Raw genomic sequence first — 20,235 nt, 5'->3', positions numbered from 1 at the left:
ATTTTATTCATCCTCTAATTCGATTTTCACAATTTATGGCGATTTTTCAAAGTTAGCCTACTGCTGCTGTCCAAACAGTAAGCAATTTCGGCTTTTCGCCGAATCTTTTTTTTTTTGTGTTTCGGGTACACACCTGATTTTGTTTGATGCTAAAACAGTCCTCGAACACTCCAAAGCCTATAATAAAGATACTCAACATCAATTTAATGGATTTACAAGCGAATTGACAACCAAGAACGAACTGAAACCCAACTTACCACCAACGATAACCCTCCGTTTAACTATTGTTAAGACGAGAACACTGAATTCACCAGTCCAAGCCTCCCCCTACGCCCAAACCGCAGAGAAAAAATATTATCACTTCAGTCGTTAAGATATTCATGACAGAAACAAAGAGAAACACTTACCGAAACTAAGTGAGCACTAACCGCGTGCGAAAATGAATGAAAATAAATGGATTAGGTAAAAATCAAGAAGAAGAAAAAGAAGAGAAATATAAAAAAAAACTTAGAGAATTTTGGCAAGAGGAGAGGGAGAAAAATAGACGGCAGAATTTTTTTTCGAAAAAGAAAGTCAAAATTCGGTTATGGAAAAAAAAATCCCGATAACCCCCAAAATCCCTTAATCTTTTCCCCTAACTCTTACTACACTTCCACTACTCAGAATCCCTCTATTACAGAACTCTATCCCGAAATCTAAGCAAAAAATAATCCTTGCTTGTATAGGTATTCGAACACAAAACTTCCACCATAATAGGGCACCATTTAACCACCAAACCAACAAACCCATTCTGATATAATTTACCCAACAATCAAATAAAAAACTACTCAACAAGAGTAAAGCCTAATTCATTCAAAATACTAAAATTTGCCTAAGCGAAGGTTTGAACTTATGACCTCCCAAACACTCCTAGAACACATAACCACTAAAACTAACAGATATTTGTGTAATATTTTCAAAATAACGAAATTAGAAATTTTGGGGCGTTACAAACCTCTTTGACTTGCCAAGGAGCAGAGTTGACGAACTGTAATGGTTTCAGCAGAGGTGTAAGGGCGTTATCACCATTATAGTCCCTGCAAATCACTGCAATATCAAATTATGCATCACAATTAAGCTTCAATCAAAGGCGAAGGAAGATTTTGCCAATTTAGTGAATCTTTGCAGTCACTTCCAACCCCAACAAGAGGCAAAGAGATCCCTGTTCACACAACTCAAAAAGCCTCCTGAGAATGTTCTAAAAAACAGAACAGTTTTTGGCCTTCCATAGAGGCCAACTGCACAAACAAAACAAGCTCATTCATACCAATAGAGACCTTCATATCAATAGAGACAAACATGGCGAGAAGGTTTGCAACATCATCCCCAGCATTTCTTAAAACTAGATAAGCCTTCTCGACTTGTTCTGTAATTAAACTTCAAATCGAGAAAAAAGTATGTGTTCCAACAATTCTGAATCATGTTGGAAACATCGTTCCTAGCAGCAATAAGATTATGACAAACTCTCCACACGAAATTCTTAACCTTATGAGCCACAATCGAATCCCAAATCTGCTAACATCCTTTTTAACATTAAATTGGTGAAATTATAGCATGTTTATCTATATAGCCACTGCGAATCGGTTAGTTGCATGTTCATCGGTAGTAATGGGGTTTTTTACAGAAATAGGTTTAAAAAAAATTAATACTGAAATAGGTTGCCAGATAGATTATTTACCAAAATGAGTTATTTTTTTAATGGCGCCTATTTGAGAGGCGCCAATGATTATTTTATATTAATTTTTTTAATGGTGCCTATCTGATAGCGCCAATGAATATTATATATTAAATTTTTTTCTTTTAATAAAATATCATTAATTTTTTCCCAGGTCAGTATATGACCCGGTATAATACAAAGTAGTGGTGCCTATCTTAGAGGCGCCAATAGTGGTGCCTATCTGACAAGCGTCACTAGTTGTGTCATGTTGTGAGGCGCCAATGGTCTTATTTTTCCCTTTATATACCCCTGAAACACAGACATAATTTTTAGTAGAGGTACGGAAATAAGAAGGTAGGGAGAAGAAAAAAAGAAAGGAAAACAAGAAGAATGATACAAACAAGAAGAATGATAAGGTATTTTGGTTTATTTCTTTTTAAATAGAATGTAGAGTCTTGTTAGTAATTTTATTATTTGAAAGTTATTTTCTTAGGTTATTAATTTTGTTAGCTTCTGAATGAAAAATTTTGCATTAGAAATTTTATGTAGTTTTTTTGCATTTCGAAACTGTTTTAAGAATTTTGAAAATTTTTTAACAGATCTAGTATTGAAGATGGAGAATCAGTTTTTTGTATGCGTTTATTTCGATGGAGAAATTTTGACAACAACTGTGGGATGTATTTTTGAATGTCGTAAACAAGTAACAATGAGATTTAATAGAAATATCTCGTTTGATGATATGAAGGAAAATTAGTGAAAAAATTTATAGACGTTGTGGGAGAAGGATATCAAAACTTTTCTACAAGTTTCCAGTTTCGACAGATCCAATAAAATTTACCGAAATAGAACTTGTAGATGATGAAGACATGGAGACAATGGTCGCTTTTTATTGTGAGACTCAGAGCAACCAAAATGCATCGATTCAGTTATTTGCTGAGTTAGCCGGTGTGGAGGCAACTGAAGATCCCACTCCATTAAGTGAAGAAGATGGAGTTCAAACGCCGTGTATGGTGGTTTCGGTATGGTATGTTGATAGTCAATCAACTATACACGGGATCGATATTGATCTTAATGCTGCACCCGAGACTGATGTGGTTGGTGATGATGTATACTATAGTAGTGATCTTGTTGATCACGAAGTTGATAGTGAGAGTGATCCCGACGTGGACGAGGTCCCGGATGATATTGACGACGAAGGCGTGAATGAGGATGGAAACGTTAACGCATCTTCAGTTGGAAACCAGATTCGTCGTATTGTGATGCACAATAATCTTGGGGCACACATGTCTCAGATAGACCCCGATGCGGCGCGAGCAGCCGAGTTTTCGGAGTACCCTGAAATACTACCTGTTCACAGAATGACCGTATATTCTGATCTAGAGGAGTTGTTTGTGGGCCAGAGATTTGAAAGTAAGGAAGAATGCATATTTGCCATTAAGCGGTATAGCATGAATATATCAGTAGACTACAAAGTCGTCGAGTCTAAACCAATATTATATATATCAATATACTACAAAGTCGTGAGTCTAAACCAACATTAAACTCTTTAAATTATAAACAAAATTATTTACTAAAATAAAACATTACTTTTTTTCTTTATTTCTTCTTTTTCTTCTCTTCTTCTCCTTTCTCTCTTTTTTTTTTCTCTCTACCGTTCATGCAAGGGGCTTGGCTTGGGGACCATTTACTTATAGTGGCCAAAATTGTGGTGTTGAAGGGACAACACCATGCTGCTTTTGCAGCGTTACAGTAGCAGGCAGAAGGCAGTGCTGCCAAGGCCATTGGCGCCTCTCTATGAGGCTCAATTAATGGCGCCTATCTGACAGGCACCACCTGAATACCCATACAACCCGTTGACCGTATTTTAACCCGTATTTCTATTTAAATATTTTATAAAAATAAAAAATAATATTTTATTTAAAAAAATTATTATAAAATATTCATTGGCACCATTACAAAAAAAATAACTCATTTTGATAAATAATCTATCTGATAACGTATTTCAATATTAAAATTTTTTTTTAACCTACTTCTGTACAAAACCCGTAGTAATGCATTACCAAATTTTATGTTAGAACCTGCGATTGGAAAACCGAGGAGGAGAGCGGAAAGAAGGGAAATGATGAAATTTTGGCACAAATTTTACAGAACAAACTAAAAACCACAAGCTGCATTCGACATTACTCTAAAACGTGAAAGATAAAAGCATTTTACATTATCATCTAGACCGCTAGAGCCTAGATTTAAAGTAGTTTCATCCATGCCAATAGCTCATCCACTATATTTCCCCTATTCACACTATTAACAAATTCATGATCGTAATCGAAGAATGAAACAAAATGAAGACTCAAGAAGAGAGCATTAGACATTCATCATCTATGTTCTTGCCCAAAAGATTTGCAACGATGAGGTCAATGTCTTGCAACCCAACACCCGTGCATGTAGGATTAATCCCAAGTCTAACAGAGTCTTCATTGATTCTCGTTGTAGTTTCCGTTTGAGAGTTCAAGACCCTCACATTTGGAGAGGTCTTGCACTTCCCCATGCATCTGCACGCCACAACAGTGCCTTCTGCACCCACCTTCCTTTCAAATTCTTCTAACAACGCCGCAGCTCCCATCTTCTTGCACTTGCCACCCATGCAAACTTCAATCTTCTTGGTTGATGTCCCTTCCACAAGGGTGTTGCTCTGCCCATCCTTGAAGCCATTTGAACTGCAACATTCACCATCCAATCCAGTAAGAGGAACTCGTATCCGAATTTGGGGGCTTGAATCTGAGTTTTCTAGTTCCATGAGCGAGTTAGCTAATGTTGCTTCCTCTGCCACCGTTGGAGCTTCTATAACTATCTCTTCGGGTCGTTCCAAAGCATTGCCAATTGGTGTTTCTGACTCTAGGGAAGGTTTCAAAGCATTGTTTCTCAGGGCTTTCATGTCAACTACCTCCCCACATTCGCTGTCACTTGATTCAGAGGAAGATGATGATTCTGATTTCCCAAAAGTGGCTTTGAGCTTGGCTCGTTCCTCTTTCAATTTTCTCTTCAACTCCTTTTGTTCTGATTTCAATTTTTGCAGTTGGGCCAGCAAAACACCGCTTGCTTCCTGAAAGAACAAAACAACATATGAGGTTTTAATCCAATATATCACAAAAATCCCACTTCAAATTTTCACTTTTCACAATTCTCATACAAAGAAAGCTTCTTAGTTTAATTAAAGAGCAATTAAACCATTTTGTCACGGCACGAACCACATCAAAGCAATCACAAAAAAACAGAAGTAGAAAAAGAAGACGGAAAATTAATATCTTACGTGAATCGTCGTGGCCTTAACTTCAGCGGCCAATCCAATCCTAATATCCTCGCCATCAGCAATCTGAGGAAGCATGGACAAGTCCTTGGACAATCGCTTGAGAAGCTTCAGCTTCTTCTTGACTTGTTTAATCTCACAGCTCTTTCCCTTGTCTTTCTTCGTGGCATCGCCACTACCACCACCCCTCGGTGACACATAATATTGGACATGCCCTAAATCAGAAAACTGGCAACACAATCTCCTGCAAGATTTAATCCTCGGCCTAAGTGAAACCCTGGAATCTCCAACACCATGATTCAACTCCCTGGAAAACCGTGCGCTAAAATCAACCCTAGCCGCCGGCAACCTTGAAACTGTCTTGCAAACAATGCCAGAGGTCTCCATGGCGTGAATCAGATGGTTTCGATTCCCGTTTAGCTTGGAAAATATAAGAATGGATTGGGAAGAATGCATTCATATATTGAATATACGCTGCCTTCAACGGTTTCAGTTTCCTGGAAGGGAAGGAACTAGCAAATGTGGCACGCTATTAGTGGTTCGATTAAATCTAAAGCTGATGTGGAAGGATTGTTGAGCTTGGCGGTGGCGCGCTCGTGAGGAATTCGGTTTGCCACGCTTTACTTGCACTTTGGCATGCGTTTCCTTTTTAATATCAGCGGTGCGATGACATCATCCGAATATTGACGGCTAGGATTTTGCCAGCTCATAGAGGCTTTTCTGCCATGTGGCTTTACGTTGTCTCTCTAATTGCCACATAGGTCTAACATCACTTCGTGTCCTTATTTGTAAATAAAAAAAATCCTGAAAATTAGTAAAATGCCACGGGCAGGAAAACTGGCAACGAATTTTTTGGGGGAATATCCGGATAAGTACTATTACGACTCCTAAGTCCTAATACTTTTAAAAAATATTTTTAAGTAAATAAAAGATCAATTGCTTTATATATTATTTTAAAATAATCTATTTGTTATCTAATAGTTTAAATTATTTTCATTACTGTCGTGTATTAATTAAAATATATTATATTGTTTTTAAAATTTGATAATGTTTCAAAAATAGTATGGTTGAGAAAGTGAAAATAAAATAAATGTTTAATTATTTAATTATGTCATAATTATTTTTAATTTTGGAACGTTTTATTAACAAAATAATTATAAAATTAAAAGTTTTAAAAACATGATAATTGATATTAGAATAAATTTAAAAAAAATATTTTTATTTAACTTTTAATTTGTATTTTTAAAAAAATTAAATATTTTTAAATAATATCCATCATAAAAGTTTGCCACAATTTTTTAAAGTATGTTTTTAATTCAATTCTTAAAGATAAGTTTCTATATATGGTCATTAAAAGTAATTTTAAATATTTCATTTTAAAATTAAATATGAAAGAATAAATCAAATAGCTTTTATAAATTAAAATATTTTAAAAAAAAAGCTAACACTATTTTATACTTATTTGTAATAGTACAAATTAAGTTTCTATTAAAAACTTCTAAACAAAATAAAATAAAATAAAAAGTGTGTGTCTGCGCTTCAACGTTTTTTGGCCCCCAAATCCGCCACTTTTTTTAGTGATGTGTTAACTCTCTTTTTGGTCATTTTCAGTTTACCACATGTGCGATTTCATCACTAATTTAATTTGATTTTAATTGCATTCAATTTGATCACTGTTTGTTTTTTCCTTTATGTAGATTTAAATTTAAACGTTTATTCTACATAGTATTAATTTTTAATAAATTTATTTATAATTAATAGTGATTTAATTTAATTATAAAGTAAATATTTAATACATGTAGATTAATTAAATGATAAAATTGCATAAATGTAATGTAATAGAAAAATGTTAATTTTACTCAATTAATAATATTTATAGTTGAAATATCATTTGAAAAATATATGAAAGAATTATTTATTTTTAAAAAAAAATTTATAAGTAAAATGAATAAAAGTAATTAAAAATAGAATAAAATTGTAAAAAAAAATCATAAAAAAAGGAAGAAGTGGTACATATATATTTTGAAATATTCACACCGTTAAAATTAATTGAGCAAAATAAAAACGATGACGAGGAATAATGATATTTTAAAAACCTAGAACATTTTTCTTCAAACTTCTCTACTTTTATTCTAAAAAAAAATTGCTTTGGCCATTATCCATCATTATACGACATGCAGTAGAGTTTCTTTAATTTTCCCACGGTTTATCTCATCAAATCTGACTCTTTCTTGCGTAGGATTCAAAGGAACGAGCAAACGTATCATGAAAACAACATTTGCCTCTGGGTAATAATATATGATTATCTGCATGAGTTATTGTATCAAGCAACTATTTTGCAAATTCTAAGAGGCAGAGGTAAAATTTAATTCAATCACTTAATGCAATCATCGGTGACATTAAGTATAATATTCGACTCTCAACACTTGTAAGACCTACTGCGAAGTGGAAGCAGTCATGTGAAGTGCAACTAAGGAAGCATAGAAACCATCTTTGATATTTATCAAAGTGTCATGCTTTCCTTTCTCTACAATAACCCCATTTTTAACCACAGCTATAACATCTGCATTCTTGATTGTGGATAGCCTATGAGCAACTACAACCGTCGTGCGGTTCACCATCACTTTATCTAGTGCATCCTGAACCACTCTCTCTGATTCTGCATCCAGTGCACTTGTAGCCTCATCTAATAGCAGTATCTTTGGACTTTTAACGATGGCTCGTGCTATGGCTACGCGTTGCTTTTGTCCACCTGACAATTGAAGTCCTCGCTCTCCCACCACGGTATCGTAACCCTGGATTATATAGGTGAAAAGATCAGTAACCAGTCATTAGTCAAAGCATATTTGGAGACCATTTTGTAATGGTTGCATTATTGAGCCAATTTGGAGACTATTTTCCAAAAGATCTGTAACCTGTTGTAATGCACTGATGAACTTATGAGCATTGGCCAACTCTGATGCTGCTATAATTTCTGCTTCAGTTGCATTTCCTCCCTTTCCATATGCAATGTTGGCACAGATTGTATCATTGAACAAAACAGGTTCTTGGCTGACAAGCCCCATTTGTTGCCTCAGCCATTTCAATTGGAGCGTTTGGATTTTGACTCCATCAAGAGTGATAGTTCCTGAATCAGGATCATAAAACCTCTGCAATAATGAGATTACAGTAGATTTCCCACTCCCACTTTCTCCAACCAGGGCAACTGTCTGAAAGAAACAAAATGATCGATATGTGTATGATTTTAGTCTCTACAATTATGTTGATAAGTGATGTGTTTGCGAGTTCAGTATGGCAAAAGGATCGTTTACCTTTCCGGCATGAATAGACAAGCTTAAGGCTTGGAAGATTTGAATATCTGGCCTTGATGGATACTTAAAACTAACATCACGAAGCTCCATATTTCCCTTCACATTTTCTAGTGTCATCCCAGACTCATCACTTGGGTCTATTTTAGACTGGCGATCAATAATTGCAAATATGGAAGCAGCCGCGATCTTGGCTTTGTTGGAATCAGGAGCAAAGGAACTTGATTGAGAAATTCCAACAGCTGCCATGGTTAAAGCTAAGAAAACCTGCGAAATAAATATTGATCTCAGCATGATAGGGACATACAAAATTAAATAGCATGCCTTAACAAAAAAGATCCAAAGATGTCAAACTCACTTGAAAAACATCTGTGAATGTAGCCTGGCCGTGCTCAACAAGTTGAGCTCCTGCATAGAAACTTGTTGCATAAACAGAAAACAGAAAGAAGAATGCAAGTCCGAATCCTGATCCGCTAATCAAACCCTGCCTTATCCCGGTTTTCATTGGACCCTCACATTTCTTTTTGTAGAGTTGCATTACCTTTTCCTCTGCACAAAAGGAAGCAACTGTTCTTATACTCCCAACTGCATCACTGGCAACTTGGCTGGCCTCCTCATACATCATCTGCAACAATTTATATATACATGTATAAATCAATAATATTCTTAAAAATATATGCCCCTTTTACTCTTTTACTTATTTTTCACAATTATGTAAGCAATATTCAAGCATACCTTTGCATCTGCACTGAATCCCTTCATGAATTTTGCTTGAATGTATCCATTGACCCCTATGAGAGGGATTAGTACTAGGATAATAAATGCCATCTTCCAACTTGCAGCAAAAGCAATAACCAAACCAGCCGATGCTGATGCAAAGCTTGAGACCAACTGAGCTAGTGCATCTCCAACCAGGGCACGTATTGAGGCTGCGTCTGCCGAGAGCCTTGCACCTATTGACCCACTTGAATTATCAGGTTCATCGAACCAAGCAACTTCCATGCGGACCACTTTCTCGAAACATGTTGATCTGATTCGTTGGATTAATTTACATCCGGCGATAGAAAAGAAGTATGTTCGAGCTGGATTTATCAGAAATGATGCCAGGCCAAGGGACAAAAATATCAGTGCCCAGAATCTTGAATCCTTTTTCAATTCATCAGGAGGTTGATAAAATGTTTTGATCATATTGGAAATCAGGATACCGAAAAGTGGAAGTATCACACCATTGGCAGCTGCAAAAAGAGTTCCAATTAAGATCACAGGAATCTCTGGCTTGTTGAGGTAAGCAAGCCGGAGGATAGAAACCTCCTTAGCCTGTTTCAATGGTGGTTCAGCAGGGTCTTCTGTATCTAACATTGCAGGATCAGTGACATTCATTTCAGTAGGTAAACCAAAAGGTTGAGAGAAAGAAGAATTGCGGCTGCTAGTTCTAGATGATCCCCTGCTGATTGATCGCTTGAATGACCTTCTTAGGCTCGATTGTCTAAACAATTCCGGATTAACATCTGATACATCTGCAAGCTGTTCCAACCCTTTATTTACTTCTTGTAAACGAATGAGCTGAGAGTAAGCTCCCTCAGGATCCTTGAGCAGTTCTGAATGCGACCCTGTCAATTCGAAGAAATGTTATCGACTGTGATAAAGTATGTTGTTGTGGAGAATAACACTGCTGATGCAAATGCAAAAAAAAGAAATAAGAACTACAATCAATATGTTAAACGTGTTACAAACATATTCCTTAATATTTAAGATAAACAATGGAAATACGCAAAATGTCCGAAAATACACCAAAATGCAGGCAAATCAAGGTTTAGTTGGTGGAATAAAAATGTATCCCCTTGATAACATGCGTCTGTTAGATAGCTCCACTTACAATTAAGATGAAGTTCAAGAAATATATGATTATAACTACCTTTTTCAACCATCTTTCCTTTATGAATTACAGCAATCGAATCTGCATTTCTCACAGTACTTAAACGATGAGCAACAATGACAGTAGTCCTATTGCCCATTATCCTGTCCAATGCCTCTTGAACAACTCTTTCAGATTCTGCGTCGAGTGCACTTGTGGCTTCGTCTAAAAGCAAAATCCGTGGGTCTTTCAAGATTGCTCTTGCAATTGCCACTCTCTGCTTTTGTCCACCAGAAAGCTGAGTTCCATGCTCTCCAACCATGGTATCTAGTCCCTATGCATGGAGTCCATAGTTTCAAAAGTAAATTAAAATGTGCAATTCATATATTGAAGTTGATATATAAAATAAAATTAATCGGACAATAAACTAAAACCTGAGGTAGTTTATCAATGAAGTTAGCAGCATTTGCAAGCTCAGCTGCTGCTCTTATCTCTTCTGTGGTTGCATCTTCTTTACCATATGCGATATTATCCCTTATGCTTGACGTAAACAACACTGGTTCCTGGCTAACAAGACCAATCTTTCCCCTTATCCATCTAAGCTGGAACTCCTTGAGATTAATGCCATCGATAAGAACCTCACCGGCTTGTGGATCATAAAATCTCTCGATCAGACTGATTGCAGTTGATTTCCCACTTCCACTTTGTCCAACCAAAGCTACTGTTGTGCTACTTGGAATAGAAAGAGAGAATCCACTGAAAACTTGCTCCTCTGGTCTGGCAGGGTAACTGAAATAAACATCCCTCAGTTCTACATCCCCACGAATATCCTCCAACACTTTTCCACTCGTGTCATAGGAATCAATCTCTGGCTTCCTTTTGATGGTCTCAAACATCTTAAATGCTGCAGCTTGACCAGCCGCAAACGCAGTCATGCATGGAGATGCTTGCCCCAGAGACCTGAAACATCCGTAAGTACCAAGGAATTTAGCCTATGAAGCATGCTTAATAAAGTAGAAGATGGACAAAATTCAAAATTTAAACTCACATGGAACCTGTCAATACAGCCATGATCACATTAAGTACTTGACCACCAGTGTACCCTTTCTCCAAAATCATCTTCCCACCAAACCAGACAGCCAAAGCATAACTGCAGAATATAACTAGCATAACTAAGCCAACACCTACTCCAGCAGCAGTGCCTTCATGAACGCCTGATCTATAAGCAGTAACAAGTGACTTATTGTAATTGTTTATTGCTTGCTTCTCACCAGTAAACGACGCAACCTGGAATCAAGTCAATGATTGGCCATATATTTTCACCAAAAAATAGAAGCAAAATTTGATAACTTAATTGCGACTATTTTTTATATAGAACTTACAGTTCGGATCGAACCAATTGTCTGTTCAACTACAGTGGCAGCTTTAGCATAAGCATTTTGTCCCCGGGATGCCATCTTGGATACTATAACGGCTATGGTTCCACCAGATATTATAAGTAGAGGGATAGCAGATAACATTACGAGAGTAAGAAGCCATCCTTTGACAAATGCTATAACAAAGCCTCCAATGAACGTGGATATCAATTGTGAAAACTTCCCTACCTGCAAAAAAGAGGTGAATATTCCTTGGTTACATGTATACTATGATTCCAATGAAAACATCTTACTCAACGAAGATTCTAAACATCCTAGTCAAGACTAGGATAGTATAGTCATATACCTTTTCGCCCATGGCGTCCTGTATGAGAACTGTGTCCCCAGACATTCTTCCAATAACTTCCCCTGTGTTTGTTTCCACATCAAAGAAGGCAACGTCTTGCCTCAATATGGTTTTCAAGTACAGGCCCCGTATTCGTGCAGCTTGTCTCTCACCTGTGATCATCCAGCAACTCACCTCTGAAAAAGATAACAATATCCAAGCTTTTCAGCATGAGTCTGAAGCCACATTAAACATCAGGCAATATGATTTAAATTAGAGATTTTCTTACGGAGAAACGCAGCCGCCGCAGCCCCCATCGCCAGGTAGACAAATCTCACAGAAACCTTAGATATAGTTTTAAGAATTCAGTTGATAATCCCCATGTGAGACGTTTAAACAAAACAATAAACTAAAAGTAAAAAGACACACCAGCTATGTTCATGCTACATGCAGAAATACCTTGGAGACTGCTTCAACCACGTTGCCATTACTCTTGTTTGTTCCAAAAGAATCAATGAGATTCCCAAACAGGATTGTCATAAGGGGCATAGATAGACCATTCCCAGTTGCAGCGGTTGTGCCGACGATCATTAATAAGATATCCGTAGAATCAGCAAATGCAAACAGCTTGTAAAATGGAACCGTGTTAGTTTTCTCATCTCCTTTGCTGCTTGCAGGATCTTGATTTTCTCCATTATCGCCAGGGACTTTCTGTGACTCTTCCTGGCTTTTCGATGTGCCGGCTTCATGCAAGTCGGTATCTTTCTCACCATTAAAACCATTCTCAGAGGCCATTGAGTGGCTCCCAAGTAATTACTTTGATACTCAACAACTTCAGAATCTATAGGATTTATTATATTGTGGTTGCTGCAAACAAATCAATTAATTTAAGCTAATTAATTTAAGCAAGATTGTTCCCCTATTATTAACAGGAAATTTCTCTGCAACAATGACTCCCAAGCACCCATCTAAAGGAAAAAAAAAAAAACAAATTTGCAAAAGCTGCAGTTATGCTTTTTCAGCAGTGCAACAGAAAGTGAAGAAATTTTTTTTGTAGAGGCATCATTTGAGCATAAACCAAACTTGAGATACCCTCCCAACTCACCAAGGAAAAAGACAAAGCTAAGAACAGAACAGAATAATGAAAAGAGAGATTGAGAAACATTTACTTGATAAAAGTTCGAAATGAAATACTCTCAGGGATTTTGGAGTTTCAACTTACTCCAAACTTTGTTAAAGGCTAGCCTCTCTTTGTTTAAAAGCATATTTATATGCTCTTTGGTGACTGGTGAGTATTTGTCTTGACCAGCAAGCCTTTTTTTCCATGTAAAAAAATATCATTCACCGTTATTCAATCAAACCCTAGGCAGATGTGTTGCAAACCTAGTCAAAATTTTCTGGGGTTTTCACTTTCATCAACCGTATCCCGTTTGTTTTTTTCCTTGTCTCCAAACAATAGTGTAACGGCATGAAATATAAGATTGCTGGCTTGGCATGGCTTGGAGTAGTAACTTGCCACTGAAAAAGACAACCATTCTCATCATCAAATTGCCGAAGGGAATCACAAGAATAGGAAACAAACCAAGGCTAAAATCAACATGATTTGGTAGCCTAAATCATCATCTCTTTTGAAATGACCATATCTACTGGGATATCGCTTCGTTTTCTATACAATATAGTACCATCCTGGACCACCTTTCTTTTTTCATAAAAAGATTAATAATAATAATAAGAAAATAAAAATAATAACGTCGAGTGTTATTCCCTAATGCCTATATTTACAAACTTTTAACACCTGAATTTTAATCCAAGGTGTGACGAAGGGTTTGTCCAGAGATCTGACTTCAAGCAAGTGCTAATTGAGGAGTTAATTTCTTTTATTTGCAATCCCATCTTAATCTTGCTTTGAATAATTATTGCCTTAATTATAAAATTAAGCTCTAAATTATATCATTTTTCTCACTTACTTTGAATTCGAGGATAGCAGATTAGGGTGTAATGTTTGCTGTCGCTTGTTGGTTTTTGTGGAAGAATAGGAACAAAATTATTTTCCAGCAGATTACCAGCCACTCTGAAGAGGTTCTTCAAAAATTAAGCTCTAAAGTATTGCCCATAATTCAGCGGTAATCACAGAACCTCTCCCAATAAAAATTCTATAACCTGCAATCCAGTTACCATAGGAATCCCGTAACACGTTATACAAAAACCTCTGAATTATGGGCAATTATTACTTTGAAGAACCTCTTCAGAGTGGCTGGTAATCTGCTGGAAAATAATTTTGTTCCTATTCTTCCACAAAAACCAACAAGCGACAGCAAACATTACACCCTAATCTGCTATCCTCGAATTCAAAGTAAGTGAGAAAAATTATATAATTTAGAGCTTAAGTTTATAATTAAGGCAATAATTATCCAAAGCAAAATTAAGATGGGATTGCTGATAAAAGAAATTAACTCCACAATTAGCACTTGCTTGAAGTCAGATTTCTGGACAAACCCTTCGTCACACCTTGGATTAAAATTCAGGTGTTAAAAGTTTGTAAATATAGGCATTAGGGAATAACACTCGACGTTATTATTTTTATTTTCTTCTTCTTATTATTAATCTTTTTATGAAAAAAGAAAGGTGGTCCAGGATAGTACTAATTGTATAGAAAATGAAGCGATATCCCAGAAGATATGGCCATTTCAAAAGAGATGATGATTTAGGCTACCAAATCATGTTGGTTTTAGCCTTGGTTTGTTTCTTATTTCTTGTGATTCCCTTCGGCAGTTTGATGATGAGAATGGGCAATTATTTTCCAGCAGATTAACAGCAACACATGTTCTGTTCTTACCGCTGAATTATGGGCAATTATTGCTTTGAGTTCGACTAAGGAGCTATTTTAAAATAATAATTGAATGTGAAAGCAAGATTGTAACTGATATGCTTGAGGATATCTTAAAGGAAGTCCCGCCAATGACTCTGATTTGAAGGATAAAAGAGTAATGCCGGTAAATTTAGACTATCAAATTTTAACATGTGTTTAGAGAAGCTAATATATTAGTTGATTGATTAATTAAAACATGTCTCAATAATACGGACCAATTTGTTATTATTGATTTTCCTTTGTTTCATGTTAAAAAAATTCTATTAAAAGATATATTAAAAAAACTCGTATAAGAACAAACAAACTTCAAGCTTTTTTTTTCAAATAAAAATATCAATTTTATTTAAAAAATTAATGTGATTAAGTAAGGATGTGATATCTAAGTCATAATTATTAGACAATATTATATCAAAAAGAAAAGTCTGAAAAAACGTAAATAATAAAAAAAAAGGTAGATTTTAAGGGTTTCTTTAACATTATAAAGAAGGATTTTCAAACTTTTGACGTAAGAGGTGTAATAGCATTTGATGAAAAGGAATTTGAAATAAATTATGTAACGGACGTGAATCACAAGAGAGAAAACAAAAAGAAAAGCTACAAGTCTAAACCCGCCTAACTCTTTTCCGTTGTCCTTTTTCACGCTGCACTGATAATGGAGCAACTTAATCCATACTATCGTCATATTTTGATTTAATTTTTATATTTTAATTTAACATAATTTAATCATTTATTTTTGTAATGATATTAATTAGTTTAAATATTTATTATCCATAACTTATTTTTTTGGTGAAAAAGTAAAATAAATAAATTCATTACAAAAATTAGACCAATCCCTCAAACCATGAGATCTCAAACAAGCGTAAATCTTTAGTTCTATGTTGGACTAGATTGACCAAATGATCAGCATCTTGATTTTCCTCTCTAGAAGTGTGTCTAATGCTCCACTATTTGAACCGCGACAACATCTAATGAATTCTCCTGACCAAAGCAGAATTGGACCCTTTTGAAGACCTTTCTTAAATAGTCATAACCGCCTCAAGATAGTCATATTGAATTAACACACTGTCATAGCCCCGCTCACTTAAAATAATTAGACCATCCAAAATACCCCACGACTCAACATCAAAAACAAAACAATTTCCCAAATGTCTATTAAATCCAAGAGTACACATTCCACCTCGATCTTGCACTATTCCCCCTACCGCCGTAAAACCAACTTTTTTCTGGATAGATCTATCTGTACTCAAAGTGACCCAATCGTTAGTTAAATATGAAGATGATAAAACTTACATCGTGTTTCAATTGACATGCCCCTGGTAGAAGACACATATTGCTTTGCCCAACTATACGTCACCATAATAGTTTCATTATCACTCCATGGAGCACCCTGGAAAAGGAAAAGATTGTGATTCTTCTAAATATGCCAAGCGATGATCCCAAATAGATATTGCCAATCTACATCTCCCAAGCACCAACCATGCTGATTTTGCAAGTTTAACACAAGCCACTCATATAAATTTCCTGCAACGAACATAGAATGCCATTCGACTGGAATTAGATGATCCTAAACATTTCTCGTTGCAGGACAATCCCTAATCGCATGAAGCACATCCTTTGAATCATGACCACAAACGTCACATATTGAATCATGCCCTAGTCCTTGTCGTGCGAGTTCCACCTTGGTAAGCAGGCGTTGATTGAAAGTAAGACAAATAAAGAACCTAACCTGTTAGGGCCCTTGGAATTTTTAGGGGATGCGCCACATCGGTTCTTTCGGATTCCACGACCCTTCTCGGAGCTTCTCATAGGCATTTTTAAGGGAAAAGGAATCTGTCGAAATACCTCCTAAAATTATCCTATCAGGTCCTGCTTCCGGATGAGGCAGAGGAATCTCTACAATCTTCTGAATCACCTCATCTAGGAGCCAAAGACGAAAGAGATCTAGGTTTTAATCGCCATCCTTTGTCACCATATCAGTCAAAAGACAATCCATGTCTAGAGTGGAATGTCCAAAAACCATATTAGCCAACGATCCCACTTTCGAGATCTGAGGGTCACACAAACACCTAATATTTAGTACCATCCCTTACTGACCAAATCAAATTCTCTCGAATAAGTGGCCAAGCTTTAGCGAGGGTTGTCCATAAGAAAGAACCTCTTCCCTGCGACAATGTTTCTAGCAATCCACTTGAAATCCCATATTCGGACCTTAGAATCTGAACCCAAAGAGCCTTAGAATCAGTTATAATATTATAGCCCAATTTCATCATAAAAGAGGTGTTGTGATCTTTCAACTTTCAGAAACCTAGACCACCATGATCTCGAGGTTGGCAAATGTTGTCCCAACTAACCAAAGCCAATTTCTTCTCACCATTAGAAGACCCCCAAATGAACTGTCTAACCAATTCATTCTATTTCCTCACAGAGCCCTTTGGGAATCGTCATTGATTGCATAAAATAGCTGGGAATCGCCATCAAAATCGACTGGGCCAAAGTGGCCCTTCCGGCTAGCGACAACTTCCTGGCGTCCCAACTTTGCAATTTACTACGGACGTTATCAACGACAAAACGCAAAGTATTGTTAGTCACTCTATTGTGAAAGAGAGGAACCCCCAAATATTTTCCAAGATTTTGAACTCTATGAAACCCAAGGATATGACATAAGCGTCCTGCTAACTCATCATTCACTCCCTTTGAAAAATATATATTAGTTTTATAAGCATTAATCCTGTGTCCAGAATAGTCACAAAAATTGTCCAACACTTCTTTTAAAACCCTAGCTTGATTTTCCTCAACTTGACCAAAGAGAATCAGGTCATCAGCAAAGAAAAGATGGGAAAGAGAGGGACCTGAACGAGATAGACAAATAGGAATCCATCACCTAGAGTTGACATCGGAAAGAATAGTATGTCCGAGCCATCCCATACACATGACAAATAAATAAAGAGACAATGGACATCCCTAATGTACACCTCTTACCGATCGAAACTTCTGAGTTGGAGTTCCATTCCATAAGATATGCATGGTATCCATAGCTATTTTGATAAAATGCAGAGATAATTTCTTTTTAAAACACCTACCATGCAAAAATATCTATCTCTATATGATAAATTAAAATCCGTACTTTTCAGAAAAAATTTCGCTTCAACAATTAAACCAAAATAACTAAGAGCGTTAACTACAATTGTACTCATTAATGATACTATGAAAGTATAGGGACCATTTTCTTAAAATTAAACAAAATAGAGAGATCCCAACCATAATTTAACTTAAAATAATCTATACCTAACCCAATCACATTTATTTTATTTTTGGAAAAAAATTTAAATAATATTAAGAATCTAATTAATAAATTTTTTATTTTTATTCTTAATTATAGGAAAAATATAAAAAAATAAACGTAAAAGGAAATGATCTCTTCTTTCTCAACATTTTTATTTTTTTTTTATATTTTGCAATTATTTTTATCTTTTGAGGAAAAAAATAGAGATGGGAATAATTGGTGAATTGAATTTCCATAGTTAATGAAATTGAACTCTTTTTGATGAAAAATTGGAGTTAAATTTTATGTTTGTGAATTTACCGGTTAATTGTATAAAAGAATTGATGATATATTTAAAAATATAATGTGAGAAACTAAAAACAAGTCAGAAAAAATGATGTTGGAGAAACCAATAGATTAAAACTGATTTTATGTTTTCTGAAAAAAATGATTGTATAAAATTAGAAAACTAAAAACAAGTCAGAAGAAATGATGAAAAGAAGCAGATAGGTGTGGGGCAGGAGAAGAATTCAATAGATAATTAGGCATTTACCAACCGCCTTGAACTTGAAGGGTAGGATTTGTTGGTAAGGAAAAATCATATCCTTAATTGTTGTTGGAATGGAGGGGGTGAACTCTTTGTTGTTGTCCATCTGAAATTGGAATAAATATTTGTTGAAGCAGTAAACTTGGTCCTGTAATAAGGATTTTCTGCCGAGTACGAATAACACTCCATTTTTCATCTTCAACTTTAAAGTCCAATAACTTTTTGTAATTAATTATATTAGTTCATTAAAAGTTTCACATATCAATTATATTACTTATTATAACTGACTTTTTCATTCTTCACTTGAAAAAAAGTATATTATATATTTTCATATTTAACTTTTGTTCTCTTTTTATATTTGTTTATAATTGAAAATAATTTAATAAAATATTTTTTAAGTAATTTTACATTCCACTAGCCAAACAGCATAAATTACATTTCAACCAAATAAAGTAATTTGATATATATAAAATTGCTTCTAAAATATGATATTCGCATACGTATACATCTCCTTCTCTCTTTGTTTTTTTTTCGAAGAACATTTCCTTCCTTTATTCTTAGGTAGTATATTAAATTTTTAATTTCAAATCAAATCTATACCCTAATGTTAAAGTTGTTCCCAAAAAATTCTCTATCTAGAATTTCAGAATTTGACGACATAATAATATTTTTTAATATTTATTTATGTTAAATATTTAATTAGCCATAGAATAGATGGTGGTAGCATGTGCGTACTACTAAGGAAAGGTGTTTCGGAATAATAGAGTATGATTTGTCCTTAGGTTAATTTAATTATTTAATTGTAACTAATCTTTAATTTTTAAAATATTTTAATTGAATTTTTAAAATATATTTATTTTAGAATATTTCAAGTTTAGAAACCAATTTAAGACTGTGTGTTTAAATTATTATACTTTTTATACGTTAACAATTTGATTTATGTAGATTTTGCATGTTCATTTATATGCATCATATTCACGTTAATTTTAGTTTACTTTCGGATTTTGTGTAAATAATGGCTCAATTAAAATTTATATAAATTTTAATGCACGTATTATAGTTTTGTTGCGTATATTTTACTCTTGGTGTTTTAAATTTTTTTTATATCTTAATACATCTCATATTTTAAAAGAAAAATTAATGTATCAAATTGAATATTAAAGTTAAATTTAACTGATTGTACAGAAAAAAAACTTAAGTATCAATTAAAAAAAAGGTCAAATATCAAATAAAACATTAAAACTAAACTCAAGTATTAAATTAATAAAAAAATTAAAAATCAAATGGAGACAAATGAGCTGAAGCAGGTCCCAAATGGCATATGGCCGATTGCAACAGAAAGGCGACATGTATATCCAGTGTGGGATATATCGATTGCATCTCATTTGAGTCCGAAATAAAATGATTAATAATTGGCAATATTTAGTAGGATAAAATGTTTGCGTTCGGTTATCATAGGTAAGGATTCCATCATATACACATCAACTGATTCCTAAATGCCTCACCTAATATGGGCCTGAAGTACACCAAAGGATACGTCAGAGTTTCCTCACGTTGTCAATGAAAACCAAAAGGCAATCGTTGCATGTGCTAATATTGGGGCTATTTTATCAAATTAGTCCAAAAAAATATTATATTTACAAAAATAATTCAGGTTTAAAAACAATCACCAAAATAATCTAAAAGGAACAGT

The 20,235-nt window shown here is 34.9% G+C and overlaps 2 protein-coding genes across 2 annotated transcripts; both read right to left on the bottom strand.

Moving 5' to 3' along the window:
• Positions 1-3,851: 3,851 nt before the first annotated feature.
• LOC121223728 (diacylglycerol O-acyltransferase 3) lies at positions 3,852-5,577 on the bottom strand. The gene is made up of 2 exons (XM_041105987.1): positions 5,004-5,577; positions 3,852-4,796 (listed from the first exon to the last, which is right to left on the bottom strand). The coding sequence occupies exons 1-2, from the start codon at positions 5,454-5,456 to the stop codon at positions 4,044-4,046; spliced, it is 1,206 nt and encodes a 401-aa protein (XP_040961921.1). The 5' UTR covers positions 5,457-5,577; the 3' UTR covers positions 3,852-4,043.
• Positions 5,578-7,261: 1,684 nt separating this feature from the next.
• Positions 7,262-13,478, bottom strand: LOC107912244 (ABC transporter B family member 21). Its single transcript, XM_016840326.2, has 13 exons — positions 13,034-13,478; positions 12,324-12,731; positions 12,154-12,208; positions 11,886-12,061; positions 11,546-11,767; positions 11,212-11,450; positions 10,598-11,123; positions 10,224-10,497; positions 9,044-9,918; positions 8,667-8,933; positions 8,312-8,575; positions 7,916-8,209; positions 7,262-7,795 (listed from the first exon to the last, which is right to left on the bottom strand). Exons 2-13 carry the CDS (start codon positions 12,657-12,659, stop codon positions 7,436-7,438), a joined length of 3,888 nt encoding a protein of 1,295 aa, XP_016695815.1. The 5' UTR covers positions 12,660-12,731; positions 13,034-13,478; the 3' UTR covers positions 7,262-7,435.
• Between the last annotated feature and the right edge of the window lie 6,757 nt (positions 13,479-20,235).

Source organism: Gossypium hirsutum, chromosome D11, assembly GCF_007990345.1.
Source record: "Gossypium hirsutum isolate 1008001.06 chromosome D11, Gossypium_hirsutum_v2.1, whole genome shotgun sequence".
Lineage (NCBI taxonomy): Eukaryota > Viridiplantae > Streptophyta > Magnoliopsida > Malvales > Malvaceae > Gossypium > Gossypium hirsutum.
Note: the sequence above shows the minus strand (reverse complement) of the source record. Positions and strands in the feature narration are given on the sequence as shown.